This window comes from Lagenorhynchus albirostris, chromosome 15 (assembly GCF_949774975.1).
Source record: "Lagenorhynchus albirostris chromosome 15, mLagAlb1.1, whole genome shotgun sequence".
Taxonomy (NCBI): Eukaryota; Metazoa; Chordata; class Mammalia; order Artiodactyla; family Delphinidae; genus Lagenorhynchus; species Lagenorhynchus albirostris.
The window spans coordinates 65,832,916-65,853,235 of record NC_083109.1 but is presented as its reverse complement, the minus strand read 5'-3'; the positions used below and the strand labels follow the sequence as shown (position 1 = coordinate 65,853,235).

The 20,320-nt window shown below is 37.6% G+C and overlaps 1 protein-coding gene across 3 annotated transcripts in view; it reads right to left on the bottom strand.

Moving 5' to 3' along the window:
• The window catches only part of REXO5 (RNA exonuclease 5), a 77,611-nt gene that overhangs the window by 53,834 nt on the left and 3,457 nt on the right, over positions 1-20,320 (bottom strand). For all 3 annotated transcript variants that reach the window (XM_060124016.1, XM_060124017.1, XM_060124015.1), the window contains 11 exons: positions 18,416-18,528; positions 17,329-17,455; positions 15,931-16,027; positions 12,550-12,693; positions 10,140-10,228; positions 9,070-9,185; positions 7,468-7,606; positions 7,231-7,325; positions 6,190-6,292; positions 3,487-3,590; positions 2,608-2,728 (listed from right to left, as the gene is read on the bottom strand). In XM_060124016.1, coding sequence (XP_059979999.1) covers positions 2,608-2,728; positions 3,487-3,590; positions 6,190-6,292; positions 7,231-7,325; positions 7,468-7,606; positions 9,070-9,185; positions 10,140-10,228; positions 12,550-12,693; positions 15,931-16,027; positions 17,329-17,455; positions 18,416-18,528 — 1,248 coding nt within the window. The remainder of the gene's footprint in view (positions 1-2,607; positions 2,729-3,486; positions 3,591-6,189; positions 6,293-7,230; positions 7,326-7,467; positions 7,607-9,069; positions 9,186-10,139; positions 10,229-12,549; positions 12,694-15,930; positions 16,028-17,328; positions 17,456-18,415; positions 18,529-20,320) is intronic.

The following is a 20,320-nucleotide window of genomic DNA, read 5'->3' as shown; positions in this document are numbered from 1 at the left end:
GGCCACTGAGCCTGCGCGTCCGTAGCCTGTGCTCCGCAACGGGAGAGGCCACAACAGTGAGAGGCCCGCGTACCGCAAAAAACAAAAAACAAATAAAACCCTACAAAACAATGCTGAAAGAAATTTTAAAAGACACAAATAAAAGGAAACATTCCATGTTCAGGGACTGGAACACACTATTGTTGTCAACAGTATACAAAGCAACCTATGGATTCAATTCAATCCCTATTAAAATCCTAATGTCATTTTTTGCAGAAATAGAAGAAAATCATCCTAAAATTCATAAGGAATCTCAAAGGACTCTGAATAGCCAAAATAATCCTGAAAAGGAATGAAGTCAGATGACACAAACTTCTTGATTTCAAAACATATTAAAAACTACAGTAATCAAAACAGTGTGGTACTGGCATAAAGACAGACAAATAGACTAATGGAACAAAAGAAAGTTCAGAAATAAAGCTCTGTATATATGGTCAAGAGATCTTTGACAAGGGTGCCAAGAACATTCAATGTGAAATGGATAGTTTCTTCAAAAAAATGAGACTGGGAAGACTGGATATCCATATGCAAAAACGGGAAGTTGGAACCTTATGTCCTGGTAATGATTTCCAGGACATCTTGTTAAGGGAAAAAAGCCAACTGCAAAAGAGTTTATTTATATAGTATGTTAGCTTCTGTGTAAGAAAGAAAACGAAATAAAAAAGCATATATATATCTACTTTTCTTTACAAAAAATGGAACAAAGGAAGGATAAATCAGAAAACAACAATGTTATTTACTTACATGAGATAGGTGGAGGGCGGACTGGGTGAAATAGATATGAGAAGGAATGACACTTCTTTTAGTATACTTGTTTGTGTAGTTTTGCCTTTGGAAGCATGTTAATGTTCTATAGATCCAAAAAATAAATCAACAAGGATGGAAGAGAGAAAAAAACCCTAAAACTAAAAGCAAATTGAAACAAATGAACCCAACTGTATTCTAAATGCATAAGAGCTAATCTGAAGGGGAGGAAAAAAGGAAACCAAGTAACTTATAAAGGGAGGTACAAAGATGAAATGAGGAAAAGCAACGAAGAATCCTGTGCGAGGGCTGAAATTAGAGGTACTGGTATAGACACTTGATTTCTTAAATATTTATTTGTGTGTACGTACAAATTTGTGTGTGTGTGTGTGCGCATATCCTACCTACATGCATATATTTCTTAACTGCCTGCTTTGAGGGTCTAGAAGCAAAGACATCCCAGTAAAAATATGCACACCCAGCATCCAGATCTTGATTTCTAATACCAAGATGAACCTGACTTTCTTATTGTGCCAGTAGGAAGAAAATGCTCAAAAAAAATTATGGGTGCATGTCACAAGAACAGAGGGGCCAGCTTGAAGGGGCTACTGCTTACCAAATCTGAGAAATGTGTAAACCAAAACAATTTAGTACAATTATAAATTATAAACCACTGAAATAAACAGGAATCCGTGAGTCCACACGGAATGAATGAATGAATGAACAAATAAGATAAAGGGAGGACTCTTGCTCATAGAATACTGAGTAACAACTAGTTAATATGGAGGAAACATAGAGAGTTGGAAAACCATCATTGTACAATAAAAACTGGCTCACAGTAAAAACTGGTTCAGATGAGAATCATCAGTTTTTGCTAAATATAAGAGGAGGTGGGGATTTTGATGAAAAGCAGGATATTTGCTGTTCTTAAAGTGTATCCTCACATATTATTCAAAGCAAGGGGAAAAAACAGTAACTCTACAGTGGAGAAACTAGACAACACCTTGTTAAGGTCATCAAAATAAACAGAAGAGAGGGACAGACGGACAACATATGCCTCTTGTTGTGGCATAACCTGAATCTAATCATGAGGAAACCCAAAATGAAATTACCAATGTCATGAGACAAAGAAAGATTGAGGAATGGTTCCAGACTAAAGGAAACTAAAAACTGAAATGTCATATAGACACAGGAAGAGAGAGCGAGAAAGTGTAAAAAGTGCAGGAGCAACCCAGCACACACACAAATAATAAAGCAAATGAGGCAGAGTATTAACAGAAGATGAATCTAGATAGAAGGTATACAGATATTCTACCATTCATGCAAGTTTCCTGTAAGTTTGAAATTATTTCCAAATAAAATGCTTAAAAAAAATTACAGAGCCTCTGAACAAGATGACATAAGTCCATGCTTTGATGCATCCCTTCTGCTATACACATATAGCAATGATAGGTAAAATAAAAAAAAAATAAAAAAATAAAAAATATATATATATATATAGGAAAACCGAAAAGATATAGTCAGGCTAAAAACCAAGATAAACATCTCCATGAACCAGAAAAAAGAATAGAAATTCAAAGTGGTGTGCAAGGCCAAAGCCACAGGCCTGCTGGAATCTGGAAACAGACACTGGCAGCTGACAGTTCTGCTCCTTTGGGGTAATTGAGACTAAAAGTGCTCCACACAAAATTTGAGATAGAAGCCAGACTGGCTAATGGTAGCTAAAGTTGCTGATAAAAAAAGCTTGATACTTGCATGGGTTGCAAAGGGTTACATTACCCTCTACTCTGAATGCAACCTTCAAAGAGATACTGGATCACTCACCTCTTTATTTGACAAGCACTTAATAGTTTGACAGTTTTTGGAAGAAGAAAGTTCAGTAGCATCTGCCTCCCGAGTCAAGAAAAGCAGCTTCTGGCCCACTGAGTCCAAGCATTCTAAAACACTGTACAGAAGGAGAAGAGATCAAGGTAGGAACAACAGTTTTCCCTAACCCAAGAATTACTTCTCTATACTTGCACTGTCTAACCTGGTAGCCATTAGCAACGTGTGGTTATTTAAATTAAAATAAAATAAAATAAAAATTCAGTTCCTTAATTGCACTAGTCACATGTACTATAAGGTCTACATGTATGGACCTTTTTGGACAGCAAAGATACAGAACATTTCCACCATTACAGAAATCATATTGAACATTGTTGTTCTACATTTAGGGAGAGGAAGGATAAACACAAAATATACTCAAAACTCTTTACCAAAATTTAGGCTAGATTCTAAGGATCTGAAACATTTACTATGGTATAGAGACAAACCTCTTCTGAGTCTGTTTTTTGTTTGTCTTTTTCCCAATTTGGGCAATACATCAAGGCTATAGCCGACTCTTCTAATCAAAATACTCACTAGTCTATCATCTCCCCTAATGCCACTTAGTTCAATGTATTTCAATGTCTTACTTTTTTTGTAAAGTGAGTTATTTTAAGACCAATCAATAGATTCAGAAAATTAGAAAAACAGATGCTATTTAGGGCAGTACGTGGTATTTTTCCATCCATGGTTTTTCTAATGGAAGAATGTTACTCATATTATTGGTAAATATTTCTCAATAGACTCAAAAGAGGAAAAAAATATTCCAGGTTTTGTTGTTAAATAAGAAACCAGATACTCCATTTGTCTTTGCGACCATTTAGAACTGAAAAATATTACCTTGTGTTTAGCTGCTGCACTACTTCTGCTGTATTTCTCGGCTCTAGGCCTGCTGCTTCTAGTTCTTGGTGACTAGCTAGTGCCTCCAGATTTAGTTCTGCAATCTGAAGGAAAATAAAGTGGTAAAATCATTTAATATCTTGCAAAGTATTTGAGGCTAAAAAAAAAAAGAAACCAACCAAACAAAAAAACACCCAAACCCCCCAAAAATCCAAGAAAAACCCACTCAAGTGGTGTGCTCTGTGTCTGTAGACAGTGACTTTGCTGTTGCCACAGTCCCAGGCTGGGTTCAATAGTTACCAGATGGTTTCTGGCTGCTTAGCCAAGAATGGCAATCTGTTACCAGCTGCTGATGTTGTGACATGAATATGGGAAAGGGCCAAGTAGGGCTAAGTGAAAAGCAATGGCAATTTTGGCTCATGATTCATTCCAAAGTCACTTAAAACTTACTTCTCTGCAAACATGCAACTTTTGGAAATTATAAAAGAATGGCTTTCATGGCAATATGAAAAAAAGACTTTATTGGACTAACACAAAATCATGAAAAGTATTCTAGTTTATTCTCTTTCCATAAAGTGGGAGCCCATTTGGGAGTTCTGATGTGTAGAGATACAGATATTTTTTTTACTTAGAATCATTTTAGATTTGCAGAAAAACTACAAAGACAGTACAGAGTTCCCACATATATCCAACTGCCATTTTCAACTATTATTACTATCTTAATTAGTATGGTGTATTTGACACAATTAATGAACCACTATTGATATGTTATTTTTTTTCTTTTTAAAATTTTTTATTGGAGTATAGTTGATTTACAATGTTGTGTTAGTTTCTGCTGTAGAGCAAAGCGAATCAGTTATACATATACATATATCCACTCTTTTTTAGATTCTTTTCTGGTATCTTATTATTAACTAAAGTCCATCCTTAATTCAGATTTCCTGAGATTTTACTCAAGTGAGATGCAATTTTTCCTGGAAATCAAGTGGCAGCACAACAAAATGCAACTGTTCTCAAAGTGTGGCTTGAAAACTCCTAGGGGTTCCAGAGACCCTTTCAGGGGGAAGTTTACAAGGTCCTGTCTTCTCCAACTATATAACACAACAGATTGGACGTAAAAGCAGATATGAGAGAGTCACTAGTCTCCTTAACAGGAGCTTAGTAGCTAGACATTAAAGAGATTTGCAAAATATGTAAAACAATGACACTCTTCCCATTAATTTTTTTGAAAATGCTTTTTTCCATAAAAGTACATTTTTTATGTTAACGTAATGATTTTTAAAAATATTTTCAACAAATTAGTAAATATAATTTTTCTCATATGTAATTTCTAATATGGTAAATATTGATAGATATGACCCACAAAAACAAAAGCTCTTTGAGGATAAATGGGTCCTGAGACCAAGTTTTTAGAACCTCAGTGCAGTGGTTTAGAGCAGGGGTTGGCATATTACAGTCATTGGATCAAGTCCAGCCCAATGTCAGTTTTTTGTAAATAAAGTTTTACTGGCACACAGCTGTGTCCTTTTACTGACATACTGTTACAGCTGCTTTTGCACTACCAACAGCAAGTTGAGTAGCTGTGATAGAGACAGTATGGTCCGTAGAGCCTAAAATATTTACTGTTTGGCCTTTACAGAAAAGGTTTGCTAATTCCTCATGTAAAGCAAAGACAGGCTTTAGAATCTGACAGACCCTGGTTTGAATCCTGGTTCTGCCTCTAATTGTAGGACCCTCAATAAGTTATTAACCTTTCAAAACCTCTGAACGATCATATATATAATAATATCAATAGTTAACTTATAGAGTTGTTATAAGGATAAGATAATGTATATAAAGCATTTTAGAATAGTACACTTCGTAAGATCTCAGTGAATGTTGGCCATTACTCACAAGCCGCATGAGATATTTTACAATGTCTTTCTATCACCATGACACAAAATACTATTCTGGCTTTTTATTATTCTATATGGACTACCATTTATTTCATAATGGGGTCATGCTAGAAAATATCACACAATGGGACAATCTAATAGGTTAGAATGTGTTATAACACAGTCTGTCAGAAACTACATCCTCTTCAATGCCTCCTTTATGTGCTGTTTTAATCCAGGCCCACTGAACTGCTTTTGAAACAATGCTACTCACACCCCAAGAGAGCAAAAATCTATCTAGATTTTTATAATTATCACAATTATTAGCATCAGCTACAATGAATTAAAAGTGGCATGCGGGATCTTTAGTTCCTCAACCAGGGATCAAACCCGTGCGCCCTGCAGTGGAAGTACAGAGTCTTCACCACTGGACCACCAGGGAAGTCCCTCAGCTACAATGATTAACACCACATTATGGTGCTTAATATATTCATGGCACTGTGCTAAGAGCTTTATACTACATAATATCTCATTTACCCTCACCAATATCCCAGAGAAGTGTGCTACCATGTTACAGATCTGGAAACTAAAGTTGCTCAGAGAAATTGCCCTAGATAGCATATAGCCAGACCTATTTAAAAACAAGGAAGTCCAACTTCAGAGACTACATATTTAACCACTACATGATGCTAGTGATACAGGTCTTAATTTCAAATACATGTTCACCTTGAATTACACTGCCATTTTTGTAAAGAAAGGTAACAGCAGGATATGGTGGTCTGTGACTCTGTTCTAGTCTCATAATTTTAAGGAAAGCAAAGGTACTAACCTTCTTTGGGCCATATTTGAGGAAATACCGAGCCAATTCAAGGGTTGTTCTAGCATCTTCTGTGGCATCATGACCAAACCTATCTGGACACTGTATATCCTTCCTGGAAAGTCAAGGTAAAATTGACATAACTGGGAGCATTTTTAATGATAGAGTCTTTCATACCAAATATTCTGGCTACATGTAGAATTTCAGCATTCTAGTAATTAGATTTGAGTCACAATCAAGATTCCTTTATTACTTAGTGCCAGGACCTGAGAGGTACTGAGGGTACAGAATGATCAGGAATGGCTTTGTTTACAGCAAGCATATCATCAAAGGCTACTCAATAAAAAGTCTCTGGTCCACTCCCCAACCAACCCCTTGTCTCACTTTTTAGACGTAGCTGTTGTTTTAAAGTTACCTTCCAGAAATTTTCTATTATATACAAGTGTCTATTATATATTTAAAAATCCTTTGTTTTCTAAAATCTTAAAAAATACATATGTTTATGTCTATAGATATATCTAAATCTAATCTACATCAATCAATATCTCAGTATCTACGCATCTTGTTCTGCATCTCCATTTTGTTCTCAGTAGCATCTTAGAGGTCCCCTTATTAGCACATAAAGATCTAGCAAAGTATTAGTCACGCAGATAACCATAATTTATTTAACTAGTCCTGTAGAATATCTGAATTCTTTTGGGCTATTTTAAATCATACTATAATGAATATCTTTGTACAATATGTGTTTGTACATGATACATTCAATATAGGAACGCTGTTTTGAAATTTTGGGTAACTTTTCTGCCTCTTCTCTGTCTAGTTCTATCCATCAACCTTCAGCTATGAATGCAACTCCTTTTTGTATTCCCACAGTTTTTTCATTTCTGAGTCATAATTCTCTCTGAAGTTAGGATCTCAGAATTCATAATAATGTTTATAAACTAAGAAGGAAAGGAGAGAGGCTGAACGTTGCAATATGCATTAAATAAGATACAATATTCTAACTTATGTCCAGTCTATCAGGACAATATTATAATATGCAAACAAACCTACCCCAAAATAACTTTGGCTAAGAACTTGAGCTTAAATCTTCTGCCCTGCTCTCTGACATAAAGCAATGATGTATCAATAACATATGGATGTATCATCTGAGAAGGAAAGAGAATAGAATGAGTAGCATCCTATGCTGAAGGAAAAAACAGGTGGGTTGGGGGACAGAAGGCTTTAGATCTGAGATTAATGAAACAGGCACATATGCTAGATAAACTAAGTCCTAAATCAGATACTCACTTTCAGTGCTCTGAGATCTAAGTCTAAGGAGTGGCCCACTAACACAGCGTTGGGAGGAAGCAGTGCTTTTAACTGTCTCTGTACATCTTTGAGTTTGGTTGTCACTGGGTTAAGAATCTTCTTTGTGATTCCTGAGAAACTTTCAATAAAAAAAGAGAAATGGACAGACCAGGATATTAATAAGCTTTCCTCCCCCGAAAGTCTTTTCAAAAAGAATATTTTAAAAAATAAAAAATTAATAAATGCTCAGTGTAACAAGGTTGAAAATCAAATAACAAAGAAGAAATTAAAAACTGCCAGGCTTCCCTGGTGGCACAGTGGTTGAGAGTCCGCCCGCCGATGCAGGGGACACGGGTTCATGCCCCGGTCCGGGAAGATCCCACATGCCGTGGAGCGGCTGGGCCCGTGAGCCATGGCCGTTGAGCCTGCGCGTCCGTAGCCTGTGCTCCGCAACGTGAGAGGCCACAACAGTGAGAGGCCCACATACCGCAAAAAAATAAATAAAAATAAAAATAAATAACCTGCCCATAATCCCACCACCCAGAGATCATTTTTTACACTTTAGTAAATATTGTATCATATTTTTTGATACATATGTATTCATGTATATGTTTCATTTTTATAATCATGGGTATTCCCTGGCAGTCCAGTGGTTAGGACTCCATGCTTTCACTGCTATGGGCCTGGGTTCAATCCCTGGTCAGGAAACTAAGATCCCGCAAGCCACATGGTATGGCCCAAAAAAAAGGAATCATAATGCCTATGCTACTTTATAATATGATCATAACATGTGCTATATATCATGAACAAGTTTTCACATCAATAAATCTATTTCAGCACATCCTTTTAAATGGTTAGTACTCCATTAGATGAATATAACATTCTAACCAACCCCCTACTTTCATTCATATTCCCATGTTTCTGCAACAGTATGACAAATACCCTTATACATACATCTTTGTCACATACGACTAGTTCCTTAAAAATACTGTCTAATTGTCATGTCGGCCAACAGCAGTCTTTATTACCATCATGGCCTCTCCGTGCCTAAGTAAGCATGAATTGATAGGTGCAACTACAATGGGCAGCAACGGTAATGTTTCACTGGCTTTTCTTTGCCTAATCACTGTAGTGTGTACATTCTGAAATTACTTGCTAATCTTCGGAAAGACAGAGAAAATTTTTTGAGCTTCAAATTTCTGTTGTGGAAACACTTAGTTTTGTTTTGGTTTCTGAGGTCAAGGCAGATTAAGCTCTAAAATCATCTGACTGCCAGAAGATGATTTACAGATTTTTCAGATGGTGTCTCATCAGACAGCAAAGCTGTTTGGCAGTTACTAGGTAACGATTACAACTGTCAGATTCTATGACAAGGAAGATAATATTCTGGTGACCTAGGTCACAGGAAGATTAGAGAGCAAGAAAGGTAAGAGCATTATACACCGATATTGTGTAATTTCAGTATTAAAATTTCTAGTTGTGGCACCCCAGCCTTTTCTTTGATAATAAATAAGTAGATAATACCTAAATAAACAGAAGCTACAGGCTATTCCTGTTAAGTCTCATTCCACTCTAGCGAGCTGGAGGCAGGGTGAAAAATACCTGGTGAGGCAGTCCACAATCTTGTTGTCAGGTTTAACAAGTTCATCCATAACACAGCAGCCTCCTTCAGCAACCAGTGAGATGCGTGTTAGTTCTCGCCCCTTGGATGTCAGGCACTGAAAGACCAGGATGTAGATAGGCTGCTAACCTGTGGAAACTCTTGCTTCCTCTCATTATTCAAGACTACATCAACTGCCACCTACTCTAATCTACTCTGCGACAATGGCACAGCCTTTTGCTGACTAGAGAATCCAATATGAATGAAATTAAAGCTAAGCAGGCTGCTGAACATTACACTTAAAGTAACCAACACAGTACAATTTCTCTGGGAAGGATGTGCCCGAGAGGGACAGAAATAATAACATCAATTATAATTGTACTATTTACTGTGTACTACAACACAGTATTATGCTAAGTACCAAAAAAATAATTTTTATTAGCACACTCTATTATCTAAGGCAATACTAAGCATTTTATATACCACCTCATAATAACCCCATGAAGTAGCCCCTAATATTATCCCTGCTTCACAGAGGGAGAATTAGGGAATTCATCCAAGGTGACAGGCAAGGCCAGGATACACACCCTGATACGACAGACTCCAAATCCTTAGCTCTTAGCCACTCTGTTCAGTGTCGAGAAACTGTTACTTGAGTACTAAGTGAGAGGGGATACACTGCCTCTGAAAGGAGACTTACTAATTAGACAAAGTAAAACACAAGGGGAGCTTAAGCAGGAAAATCCTACTTTTGATCTTAAACGCGTAAAACTAAGCCAAACCAATGGTAATTCAGGCAAAGTCTTCAAGGCAATAACAACAAAACACTTGTTCAAAAGACAGAAGCAATCAACTTCTAGTAATATTCAAAAATTAGATTAAATATATCAACTAGTTAGAAAACTTATGTGATATTTATTTCTCATCCTGGAGTAAAGATCCAATTTTTCTAAAATGTAATTAAATGGGTCTACATTCAGTTATTTAAACTGAATACTAGAACTGAACGCACTCAAGAAAACTAGACCCTAGCTTGCAACACTCCAGCTGAAAAATCAAAAGTAGTACTTACCATTTCACAGTCAAGCCCAAAGAGAGGACTGTTGTTGGTTATAGAACCACAACATTTTATAGGCACAAAGTTTTCACAGTCAGGAAAACCTAGGAGGAAAAGGAATAAAATATTTGCCTTTAGAACTAGAAATGGTAAAAATTACTCCTGTATTTATCCAGGGGAAACTGAGATACCACATTTGTGGGGACCTTCTCTATGTTAGACACTTGAAATATAAAATTAAATAAGACAATTTCTCTCCTTAATTTTTTCTCCATCTACTCATTTTTACATTTTGGGAGAATAATGTAGGCTGCTGTTAGTGGAGATACTAGGGCCTAGACTTCCTTGCAGTTACTAAGTAACAATTTTTTCCTCCTTATTAGAAATTATAATTAAATTGTGGCTAAATCCAAAGTCACTGGACCTTTCCCATGTAGGCACTAAGGAAGGATGAATAAAGTATGCAAATGACTGCATGTGGCATCTTTCTTTCCTAAATAAAACAAGAAAAAGTAGGAATGAGATTCCACCATAGCAGAGATCTAAAAGGATTTCATGATAGGCAGAATGTTTAACATTCACCATATGCACTCTTGTACTCTACCCTTAAAATTTCTCCAAGATCTCTCTTTAGAAACGTGCCTCATTTTCTGGAATCATAGCCTGAAAATTCCCTACAGAGGCTCAGATATAGGCTTAAGGTATTCCTTCCATTGTATACCCTAAGTCAGTAACCAGGCACATTCAGTTCAGAGGCCCAAAAGTGTCTGAATCATTGAAGATTCCTACCTTCAGACAGAGGCTGAAACAGTAAAGGTAATACCTAGATCTTATTTGACAAGAAACTAAGGGGAGTATGAAAAGCTTTGACCAGTTTCTATGTCACAGTACCCTGAAATTTCCAACTGATTACAATTAAAAGAACCAAAATACAGTCTAGACCAGAAAGGAGTACCCCCAAATCCTGGAGACATTATACTTGCTGCCCTCCTTATCTATATTATTAGTACCAATAATAACAAAGAATAACTTTTTAAAGCACTATGTGCCCCAGGCTAAGCTCGTTTTGTACATTAACTCAATTAATCCTCATGGCAATACTATGATATATGAACTATTAACTCCCCAAAGACAGCCCAATTAAGAAACAGACAAAGGATCTGAAAAAATATACAAATGGCCAATAAGCATATAAAAAGATGCTCAATATCATCAGCCATCAGAGAAATGCAAACGAAAATCACAATGAGATACTACTTCACACACACTAGGATGGGTATAATCAAAAAGGCAAAGCATAGCAAGTGTTGGTAAGGATGTACAGAAATTGGAACCCTTATACATTGCTGGGGGGAATGTAAAATGGTGCACCTGCTTTGTAAAACAGTCTGATAGTTCCTTAAAGGTTAAACATAGAGTTACTATAGGATCTAGCAGTTCTACTCCTAGGTATATACTCAAGAAAAATGAAAACATATGTCCACACAAAAACTTGTATCTGAATATTCAAAGTAGCATTATTCATAACATCCCCGAGGTGGAAACAACCCAAATGTCATCAACTGATGACTGGATAAATAAAATGTATAACCATACATGGAATATCATTAGAATGAAAATAAATGAAGTAATGATACATGCTACAACACGGATGACCCTTGAAAATTTGATGCTAAGTGAAAGAAGCCAGTTACAAAAGACCACATATTGTATGATTCCATTTATATTCACAATAGGTAAATCTATTAACAGAAAGTAATTAGTAGTTGCCTAGGGCTAAAGGGCACTGGGGGGAAACGATAGTACAGGGTTTCTTTTGGGGTGATGAACATGTTCTAAATTGATTGTAGTGATGGTTGAAAAACTCTGTAAACATACTAGAAACTACTGAAATTGTATACTTTAAATGGATGAACTGAATGGTAGGTTAATCATAACTCAATAGGGCTTTTTTTTTTTTTAAGGAATTTTAACATGACTGCTGTGATTAAGAGGTAATAAATCAAAGGATTTTTATTAAATTCTTGCTACATAACAGACCAAGGCTCTGAGCCTAGACTTGTCCTATTTATTAAAGAAAATGGGGGTGGGATGGGTGGGAGGAGGATTAGAAGTACCAGAGAAGTGTTAAAGTTTTAAAGACATATTGACTTCTTTTCAATATACTAAGGAATGAAAGAAAAATGAAAAAGGAATAATTTTCCCACAATATTTAAGGTCATGTTCATGTACTACCTAAAATCAATAATGGTACACATCCTACACTTTAGGAAACATTGCACTGAAAGTATTTCCTCTTTAGTAGAAGATGGAATAAATCACTTGGAAAGCAGCCCATAAAAATGAACTTTCAACAGTAATATTTTTAAATAAACTGATAGATATTCTTCCATTGTTACCAACATCAGGTTAAATCTAAACCAACCTTGTAACGGAAAATGATATGTTTTCATTTCCTCCTTTGTGAGAAGGCATCTGGTCAAGCTTACTTTCTTAGAGCCATACTTTTTAACGATGGGGTCATTCTGCAGGTTGATGCTGACTTCTGAGCTGGAAGAAGGTAAAGACCCTGAAACAAGGACAATCATACATATGTTAGAATCTGTGTTTAACAGTCCTCAGAGGACATGTCCTTTTAATGTTGTATAGGGTAAGCATGATGAAGATCAAAAGATTTTTAAGACCCAGCCCCAACTTTAAAGGAGCTTGCACTCTCATACACTTATAAAGAACACAAAGAGAAAATAAGTCTCAAATGGGTTATAATAATAAAAGCTATAAAAGGGAAAGGGAGAATATACTGGCTGAGATGGTTAGAGATGGTTCAAGAGAAGAAAAGATTAGCTGAGTCTTAAAGAAAAGGCAGAATTCAGATATTTGGTGTATTAGACCAGTCCATTACAGTGTCTGCCACTCCTAATAGCCCATTCTAGCTAAATCTACTGCACCCCTAACCACCTGGCTCAAGCACCAGCAGGGGTGCTGGTTCTTTAAGTAGGGCTCGTTACTGATTGGATTAAGAGTGGGGACTTGAAAAAAAAAAAAAAAAAAAGAGTGGGGACTTGGCTAAAGAGGGAGCTATCTATAAACTGACCAGTGACTTGATATTCTTTGTCAAGACATGCTCAGAAGGGACAAGGGTAATTAGCTAAGCTGATCAGATTGCTTGCTTCCAGAACTGAACTAGGAAATAAAGAGAACACACCAGTTAGAACAGAAAACAAAGAAGCTAAGATGCCATGAAAGGGATGGAGAACAGCTCTTCACCAGAGGCATTTAGATTCTTGATGACTTTCTAGTCCACATGTCCTTCAGATAATACCCTCTCACTTAAGGTGGCCTCAGTGAGTGCCTGGTCCTTGCAAACAAAAATGCCAAAGAATCAGAAGTAAGGAAAGAGGGCATGCCAGGTAAGATAGAAATGTACAAAGCAAACTTGGTATGGTAGTGACCAGACCAGTCGGGGAGAAAAAAAGGTCTTTGTAGAAGAGCAGTATAAGAAACAAGGTTGAAAGAGGAGGATAAAAGTGAATTGTAGACCACTGCGAATGCCAGGCTCAAGAGTTTGAATTTTAGTCCATCATTTCATATATAAGGTGGAGCAACAGAAAGTTCTTGAGAAGGGAAGTGGCATAACCAAACAGTACTTTAAGAAAGATCAACCTCAAAGATATGTGGAAAATGAAGTAGAGAGAGAAATGAGAAATGACTTTGCAATAATTCTGGCAAAAAAAAAAGAGTCTGGATTAAGATGATGGAGGGAGGAAAAAGGTTATAAGAAAGAAACATTACACAAGAAAAACTGGTAGAGGGACTTCCCTGTTGGCTCCCAATGCAGGGGGCGCGGGTTAAGACTGCACTCCCAATGTAGGGGGCCTGGGTTCGATCCCTGGTCAGGGAACTAGATCCCACATGCATGCCTCAACTAAGAGTTCTCATGCCACAACTAAGGAGCTCCCAAGCCACAACTAAAGGAGCCCACCTGCCACAACTAAGGAGCCCACAAACCGCAACTAAGACCCAGCGCACACAAATAAATATTTTTTTTAAAAAAAGGAAAAACTGGTAGAGCATAGTGACATAGTAATTCAGTTCAGTCAACAAAATATTTACTGAGTACTTATTATATGCCTGGTATTGCTCTAGCCAGTAGATTCCCCAATGAACAAAATCAACAAAATTCTCTTAAATTCTAGGTGATCTTAAATTCTAGTTGGGAAGATGGACAATAAACAAACAAATACATAATATAGCAGGTGAGGATAAGGACTATGGAGAAAAGTAAAGGAGAAAAAGGAGGAAAGGGAGTGCTGGGGCAGGAAAAGGGTTAATGTCATATATTTTATAACCAGGGAAGGTCTCTCTGATAAAGTAACATTTGAATAGGTTCTTAATAGCAAAGGGAATGAGCCATGAAGATTGGGTATGGGGAGCCAAAAGAAAAGTAATTCTAAAATTCAATACTGGTGGCTTAGAGAAAAACAGTACCAACAGAAAAGGGGATTTGAAGTTGGGAGTCTGTTATTTAGGGATGAGAAAAATGCTTTTATATATGCTATGATTGAGGGTACAGTGGAGTATCCAGGTAGCAACATCCAGCAGGCAGTTGAAAATGCAGGCCTGGAGTTTGAGATATCAAACCTAAAGACAGAGGAGTTATCCACAGAAGAGTGATGGATAAACTGGGGAAGAACAGATGAATATTTCAAAAGAGAACTGAAGAAAGATCAAAGTGTATGGACTATATCTTGGGGACTTCGATATTTATTTAGGTTGGGAAAATAAAGCAAAATCCTTAGGAGGACAGAGAAGTAGCTATAACCCTCTAGCTCCTCAATGCTTACAGGATAAAATCCAAAGTCCTTAGCATGGCATTTACAGCCTGCAAGACAAAGCTTTAACCTACCTCTAAGCCTCATCTCTCAGCACTACCCGCCCCCTTATTCCATCTCCACCCCCTAATCATCCTCAACAATCTATATTCTTCAGTCACATCAATTTCTTTTTTCTGATTACATCCTTTCTTTTACAGCTCAATGTCTTTACCTGAGTTTTGAATCTCATAATGACTACTCTGTGATTCACTCAAAGATGTTTAAAATACAGTGGATGTCAAATTAAACAAAGCTGCAGGTCCGATATAGACATCTATTAGAAGGAAAGGGGAACAATGGAAAGGTAGGAAGTTAGAAGCTTTTGAGACAGAAGATAACAGGAAACACAGTCATGGAGGATATGGAAAGGAATCACTAGTTATTCCTCACCACTTTTTCATGTCCCCTCAGTGCAACTATTCAATAATTTAATTATTTCTGAACAAACATACAAAAAGCATTATTGAACAATACTTACCTTACTATGTGCAATGAACTGTTAAGGTCTATTCCATCACTCACCTCCTCTCCCCCCAAAAGAGAAGGTCAGCTATAACTTGCTAACAGGACACAACCCAGTTTGAAAAACACTGCTATCATGGATATTTATACTTTAGCTGGCCAGCATCCTAATCTGCCACTGTGAGTAGTATTAGTGAGTATCCCCTACATTAGTCAAAGGCAAGATCTTCCTTCCTATGTGTACACTTGTGGGTACAAAGACCCAGTGACAGTTTGAGTCCAGTGTCAGTGATATCCAGGGAGCAGACTTAGCTATCTAACCTAACCAAATGACTTCTGAGGCATGAACCCTGGTTATGTTTCCTGCTATCTAATCCGCCTTGGTACTTACCCATTTTTTCCTTAAAACACACACACACACACACACACACACAAAATTGCTTTTCTGCTTAAGTTACTTATAGTCATACCTTCCATTCCTTTAGGCAGATCCCCAATTATTTGTTTCTTTTGCAGCCCAGTGATATCAGCTAGGAAATCAGATGATGGGGGAGGCAAGCAGAACTTCTGAAAATACATAATAGGTTTTTACAAAAATGCTTGAAAACAGTTAAAATACTGTCACCTAGCCTTTTATTGTCAGCTCAGTGCTATGAAAGATCTGGACCTTAATTGTTTCCATTGTAAAATGAGGACTGTTTCCTTAAGTTGTAAAAGTGACTAAATAAGTGAAGCCATATTTATCCTACCACAGTTTTCTTTGCTTCTCTAATTACACACTATACAAAAGAAACAAACATTACAAAAATGTATAACTTAGAAAAGCAAAGTTCCTTATATTTTTCAAAGCACTTTCATATGTATTACTTTAGTGGATAACATGCCAGGTAGATGACACAGAAAAGCAAAGAGATTGAGGGTTCAAGTCTCAGGCTCACCTGGGCTTCAATTCCAGCTGTAAATTCCATTTACTAGCTGTAACTTGGGTGCATTACTCAGTTTCCTTATGTATAAAATGGGAATAAAAAAGTGTCTCTTGGGGCTTCCCTGGTGCAGTGGTTGAGAGTCCGCCTGCCGATGCAGGGGACACGGGTTCGTGTCCTGGTCCGGGAAGATCCCACATGCTGCGGAGCGGCTGGGCCCATGAGCCATGGCCACTGAGCCTGCGCGTCCAGAGCCTGTGCTCCGCAACGGGAGAGGCCACAAAAGTGAGAGGCCCGCGTACCGCAAAAAAAAAAAAAAAAAAAAGTATCTCTTATAGGACTATTGTAAGAATTAAAGATGATGCATACAGTATGATTAATATAGGGCCTAGCACATAGGTAGTGTTCAATAAATGAAAGCAAAAAAAGAAAATGGAGACCCAAGGGGGTTAGGTTAGGACTCACCAATTCAAATGCTCTCGGGGTAAATGGATGAAACAGTCTGATAAAGAATGGAAGAGGCTATGGTAAAATGGAGAGCACATGCCTTTCTAAAGACAGCTGCTATTCAGCTCCAGATACTGTTTCAAGGGAAACTAATCTTGTGATGTTGTCAAGAGAAGCCAAAATATATAGGTTTTATGTAAATTTTACAATTTTTGAAAACACCAAAGCCCAAATAAAATGTGACAATATCAACTACAATCTGGGACCTAGACTGCAATCTGGGATTAAGGGTTTTGCCTAGATTACCAAAGAAAAAAATGAGAGAGAAATCTAATTTCAACAATCTAATCTCAGGTATCAAGCGTAATCTTTTTAGCTTTCTACAACTTCTATTGCTTGTTCAATCAGGTTGCCAAGGAGCACAATTTGAGACATGTGCACTAATCTCTGAGTGTGAGGACCTGACTCAGGTCCGAATACAAAGTTTTCTTAACTTACGTGTCTGAATGCCTTTCGGAGAAGCCCAAACTCCAAATAGAACCTGTAAAAGTGTAGCTGACTCATTCCCTGCAGTATAACAACCACCACGTTGTTCAGGTGGTTTTGGTGAAAAAGTTGGCACCAGCTGTTGAAAAATAGAACCAACAAAGCTAAGACTGATACCATCAAGTCAGTTACAGACATACAGAAGGGAAGTATGAAAAAAGCACTGAGCAACAGATATTGGAGTTTATCATCACTCACTGACTGCCTGGAAACGGAGAACAGCTATTACTGCACAGAATTCAAATAAAGATCTCTTGAGATTATTATTTATTCCATTCAAATCAAGTATAATACCAAGTGAAACACAATGCATTCAAATCCAAAATCCTATTGCTTTAAATTGGAACTAATTAAGCTCAGTTTACAAAGGCATATCTTCAAGATCCAAATCTGCTCTACAGTCCTTCCTAAGCCAGTAACGTGACCGGCTTCCAGAAAGCCAGTTCAGATAAAGTGACAGAGCAATGATAGTATCTGTTAAGGCAGAAGCGGGCTTTTGAGGTTTGTAGCCACTCCACCCCCAGATGGAAGTGTAGACATGAAAATCTCTCTACTGTGTATTGGTACATACAGAAATGCAATTTTCATTAGACATTTAATAATGGCATTGAGGATATCAGAACAGTAAAATTCTCTTTGCCCTTGATTTGTAAAAGAAGAAAAAAGATTGGGATTCTTAATACATGATCATGTTATTTCAATCAGGTCTCCACTGGAGGTTATAAACAAAATACCTATAGCAGCCAGACAGATACTGTAAATAAGGGAAGCAGGCCAGGTGGGACACTGAAGTGTACATCTATAATAGGAGGCCACTATTCAGCTTCAACAAATTGTTGCCATAGGGACAGCTGCCAGAGTTTTTCGAAGTAAAAAATATGGATATAAAGGGATTCCCAATTTAAATTGTTGGCAACTTTGTAAAAAAAAAAATTGAGGACATTCCGTGTGGCAAATAAAAAACATCAGGTAGACATGGTCCTCTAGATACCAATATGAAACCTCAGGTCTATACCCACCATTTATGTTCTTCTCATACCTAGGTTTAGGAACACTGGATTTGCCCAGAACTGCATACTTCAGCAATTCACATAGCTGGCCATGAGTTATTTCACGGGTATCAGAAAGTAAAATGGTAGATAAGCAGGCTTTCTGCAAAGATAAATCAGAGTATAACAAATTATGATTATAAAGAACATCAAAAAAACACGGCAAATTTTTAAATATTCTAGTTTCTATTATTTTAGCATACTCTAAACATAAGGAGGGTTCTTACTAATTAGAAATGAAGGTCTAAAACAACAACCTGTGATATGACATTATTAATAGGATATTTAATAAACACCGATACAGAACCTTAATTATAGACACTTGGTTATGTGCTAGGGATAGCAGGATGAATAAAACATGACTCATGCTCTCAAGAAGTCCATTCTACTAGGGGGAAAAATGCAGAAACAGGTAATTCCAATATAATGTGGGTGCTACTATAAAGGTAAGGGAGCAAAAGAGGCTAACTAACTGCCTTGGGGATTGGAGAGTTTTGGAGACAGCATCACTGAGATGAAAATAATGGAGTTGAAACTTGAAAATAATGAGTCAGCCAGGTAGGAGGAAACACTGTGTCTAAACACTTAGTTTGGTTTGGCTGGAGTCAAGACTGCATGTTGCAGAGCAATAGAGATATGAGAGAAGAGAGAAGTGGGAGCCAGTTCATAGATGATCAATGTGGTCTAACCTAAGGAGTCAGACTTTAAGCCTCTCCTTAAAATAGCTTTGTACTTAGATATAGTTATTAAAGTAATTCATGCTTGTTAAAAAAGATAATAGAGAAGGGTAAAACAGATAAAACACAACAAATAACTGAAAATAAGTCACCTGTATTTGTACAATTCAAGTAATACCACTTTCATTTTGGTCTGGGAGGCAGCAGAGTAATAGTGGTTAGGAGCTCAAGCCCTGGAGTCACGCTACCTGAGTTCAAATACCAAGCTCTACCATTTTTTTTTTAATTATTTGGCTGCATCGGGTCTTAGCTGCAACATGCAGGATCTTCGTTGCAGCATGTGGGATCTTTCATTTTGGCGCACAGGCTCAGTAGTTGCGGCACACAGGCTCTCTAGTGGCGGGCAGGCTCTAGAGTGCGCAGGCTCAGTAGCTGCAGTGCGTGGGCTTAGTTGACCTGCAGCATGTGGGATCTTAGTTCCTGGACCAGGTATCAAACCCACGTCCCTGCACTTGAAGGCGGATTCTTAACCACTGGACCACCAGGGAAGTCCCCCAAAGCTCTACCATCTTAAGTGCCTTAAGGTGTTAAGAGCTTAGGGGCAAATGCCTTGACCTCTCTAAGACTAAGGTCTTTTCATTTATAGAATAACTACAATTCTACCTCATGAGATTACTGGGAAGACCAATGAGGTACACTGTAAGTGCAATGTACTGAGGCCAGTGTCTGACATACGCTAAGATAAGTACTTAAACACCAGGTATTATTATTATTATTGCTATTTTCCCCTGTGACCGTTTAAAGCTAATGTTGAACACTTATTATTAGTCATTTACAGTTCTGAGCACTTTATATCTATTAAATCATTTAATAAGTCTTCTCAAATGGGCACTATTGTTATCCCCATTTTACAGATAAAGAAATGGAGGAACAGATAAGTGGCAGAACCAAGACCAGAATGCAAGCTACAGATAAAGAAATGGAGGAACAGGGGCTTCCCTGGTGGCACAGTGGTTAAGAATCCGCCTGCCAATGCAGGGGACACGGGTTTGAGCCCTGGTCCGGGAAGATCCCACGTGCCGCGGAGCAACTAAGCCCGTGCACCACAACTACCGAGCCTGCGAACCACAACTACTGAGCCCGTGCACCTAGAGCCCATGCTCTGCAACAAGAGAAGCCACCGCAATGAGAAGCCCGCGCACCATAACAAAGAGTAGC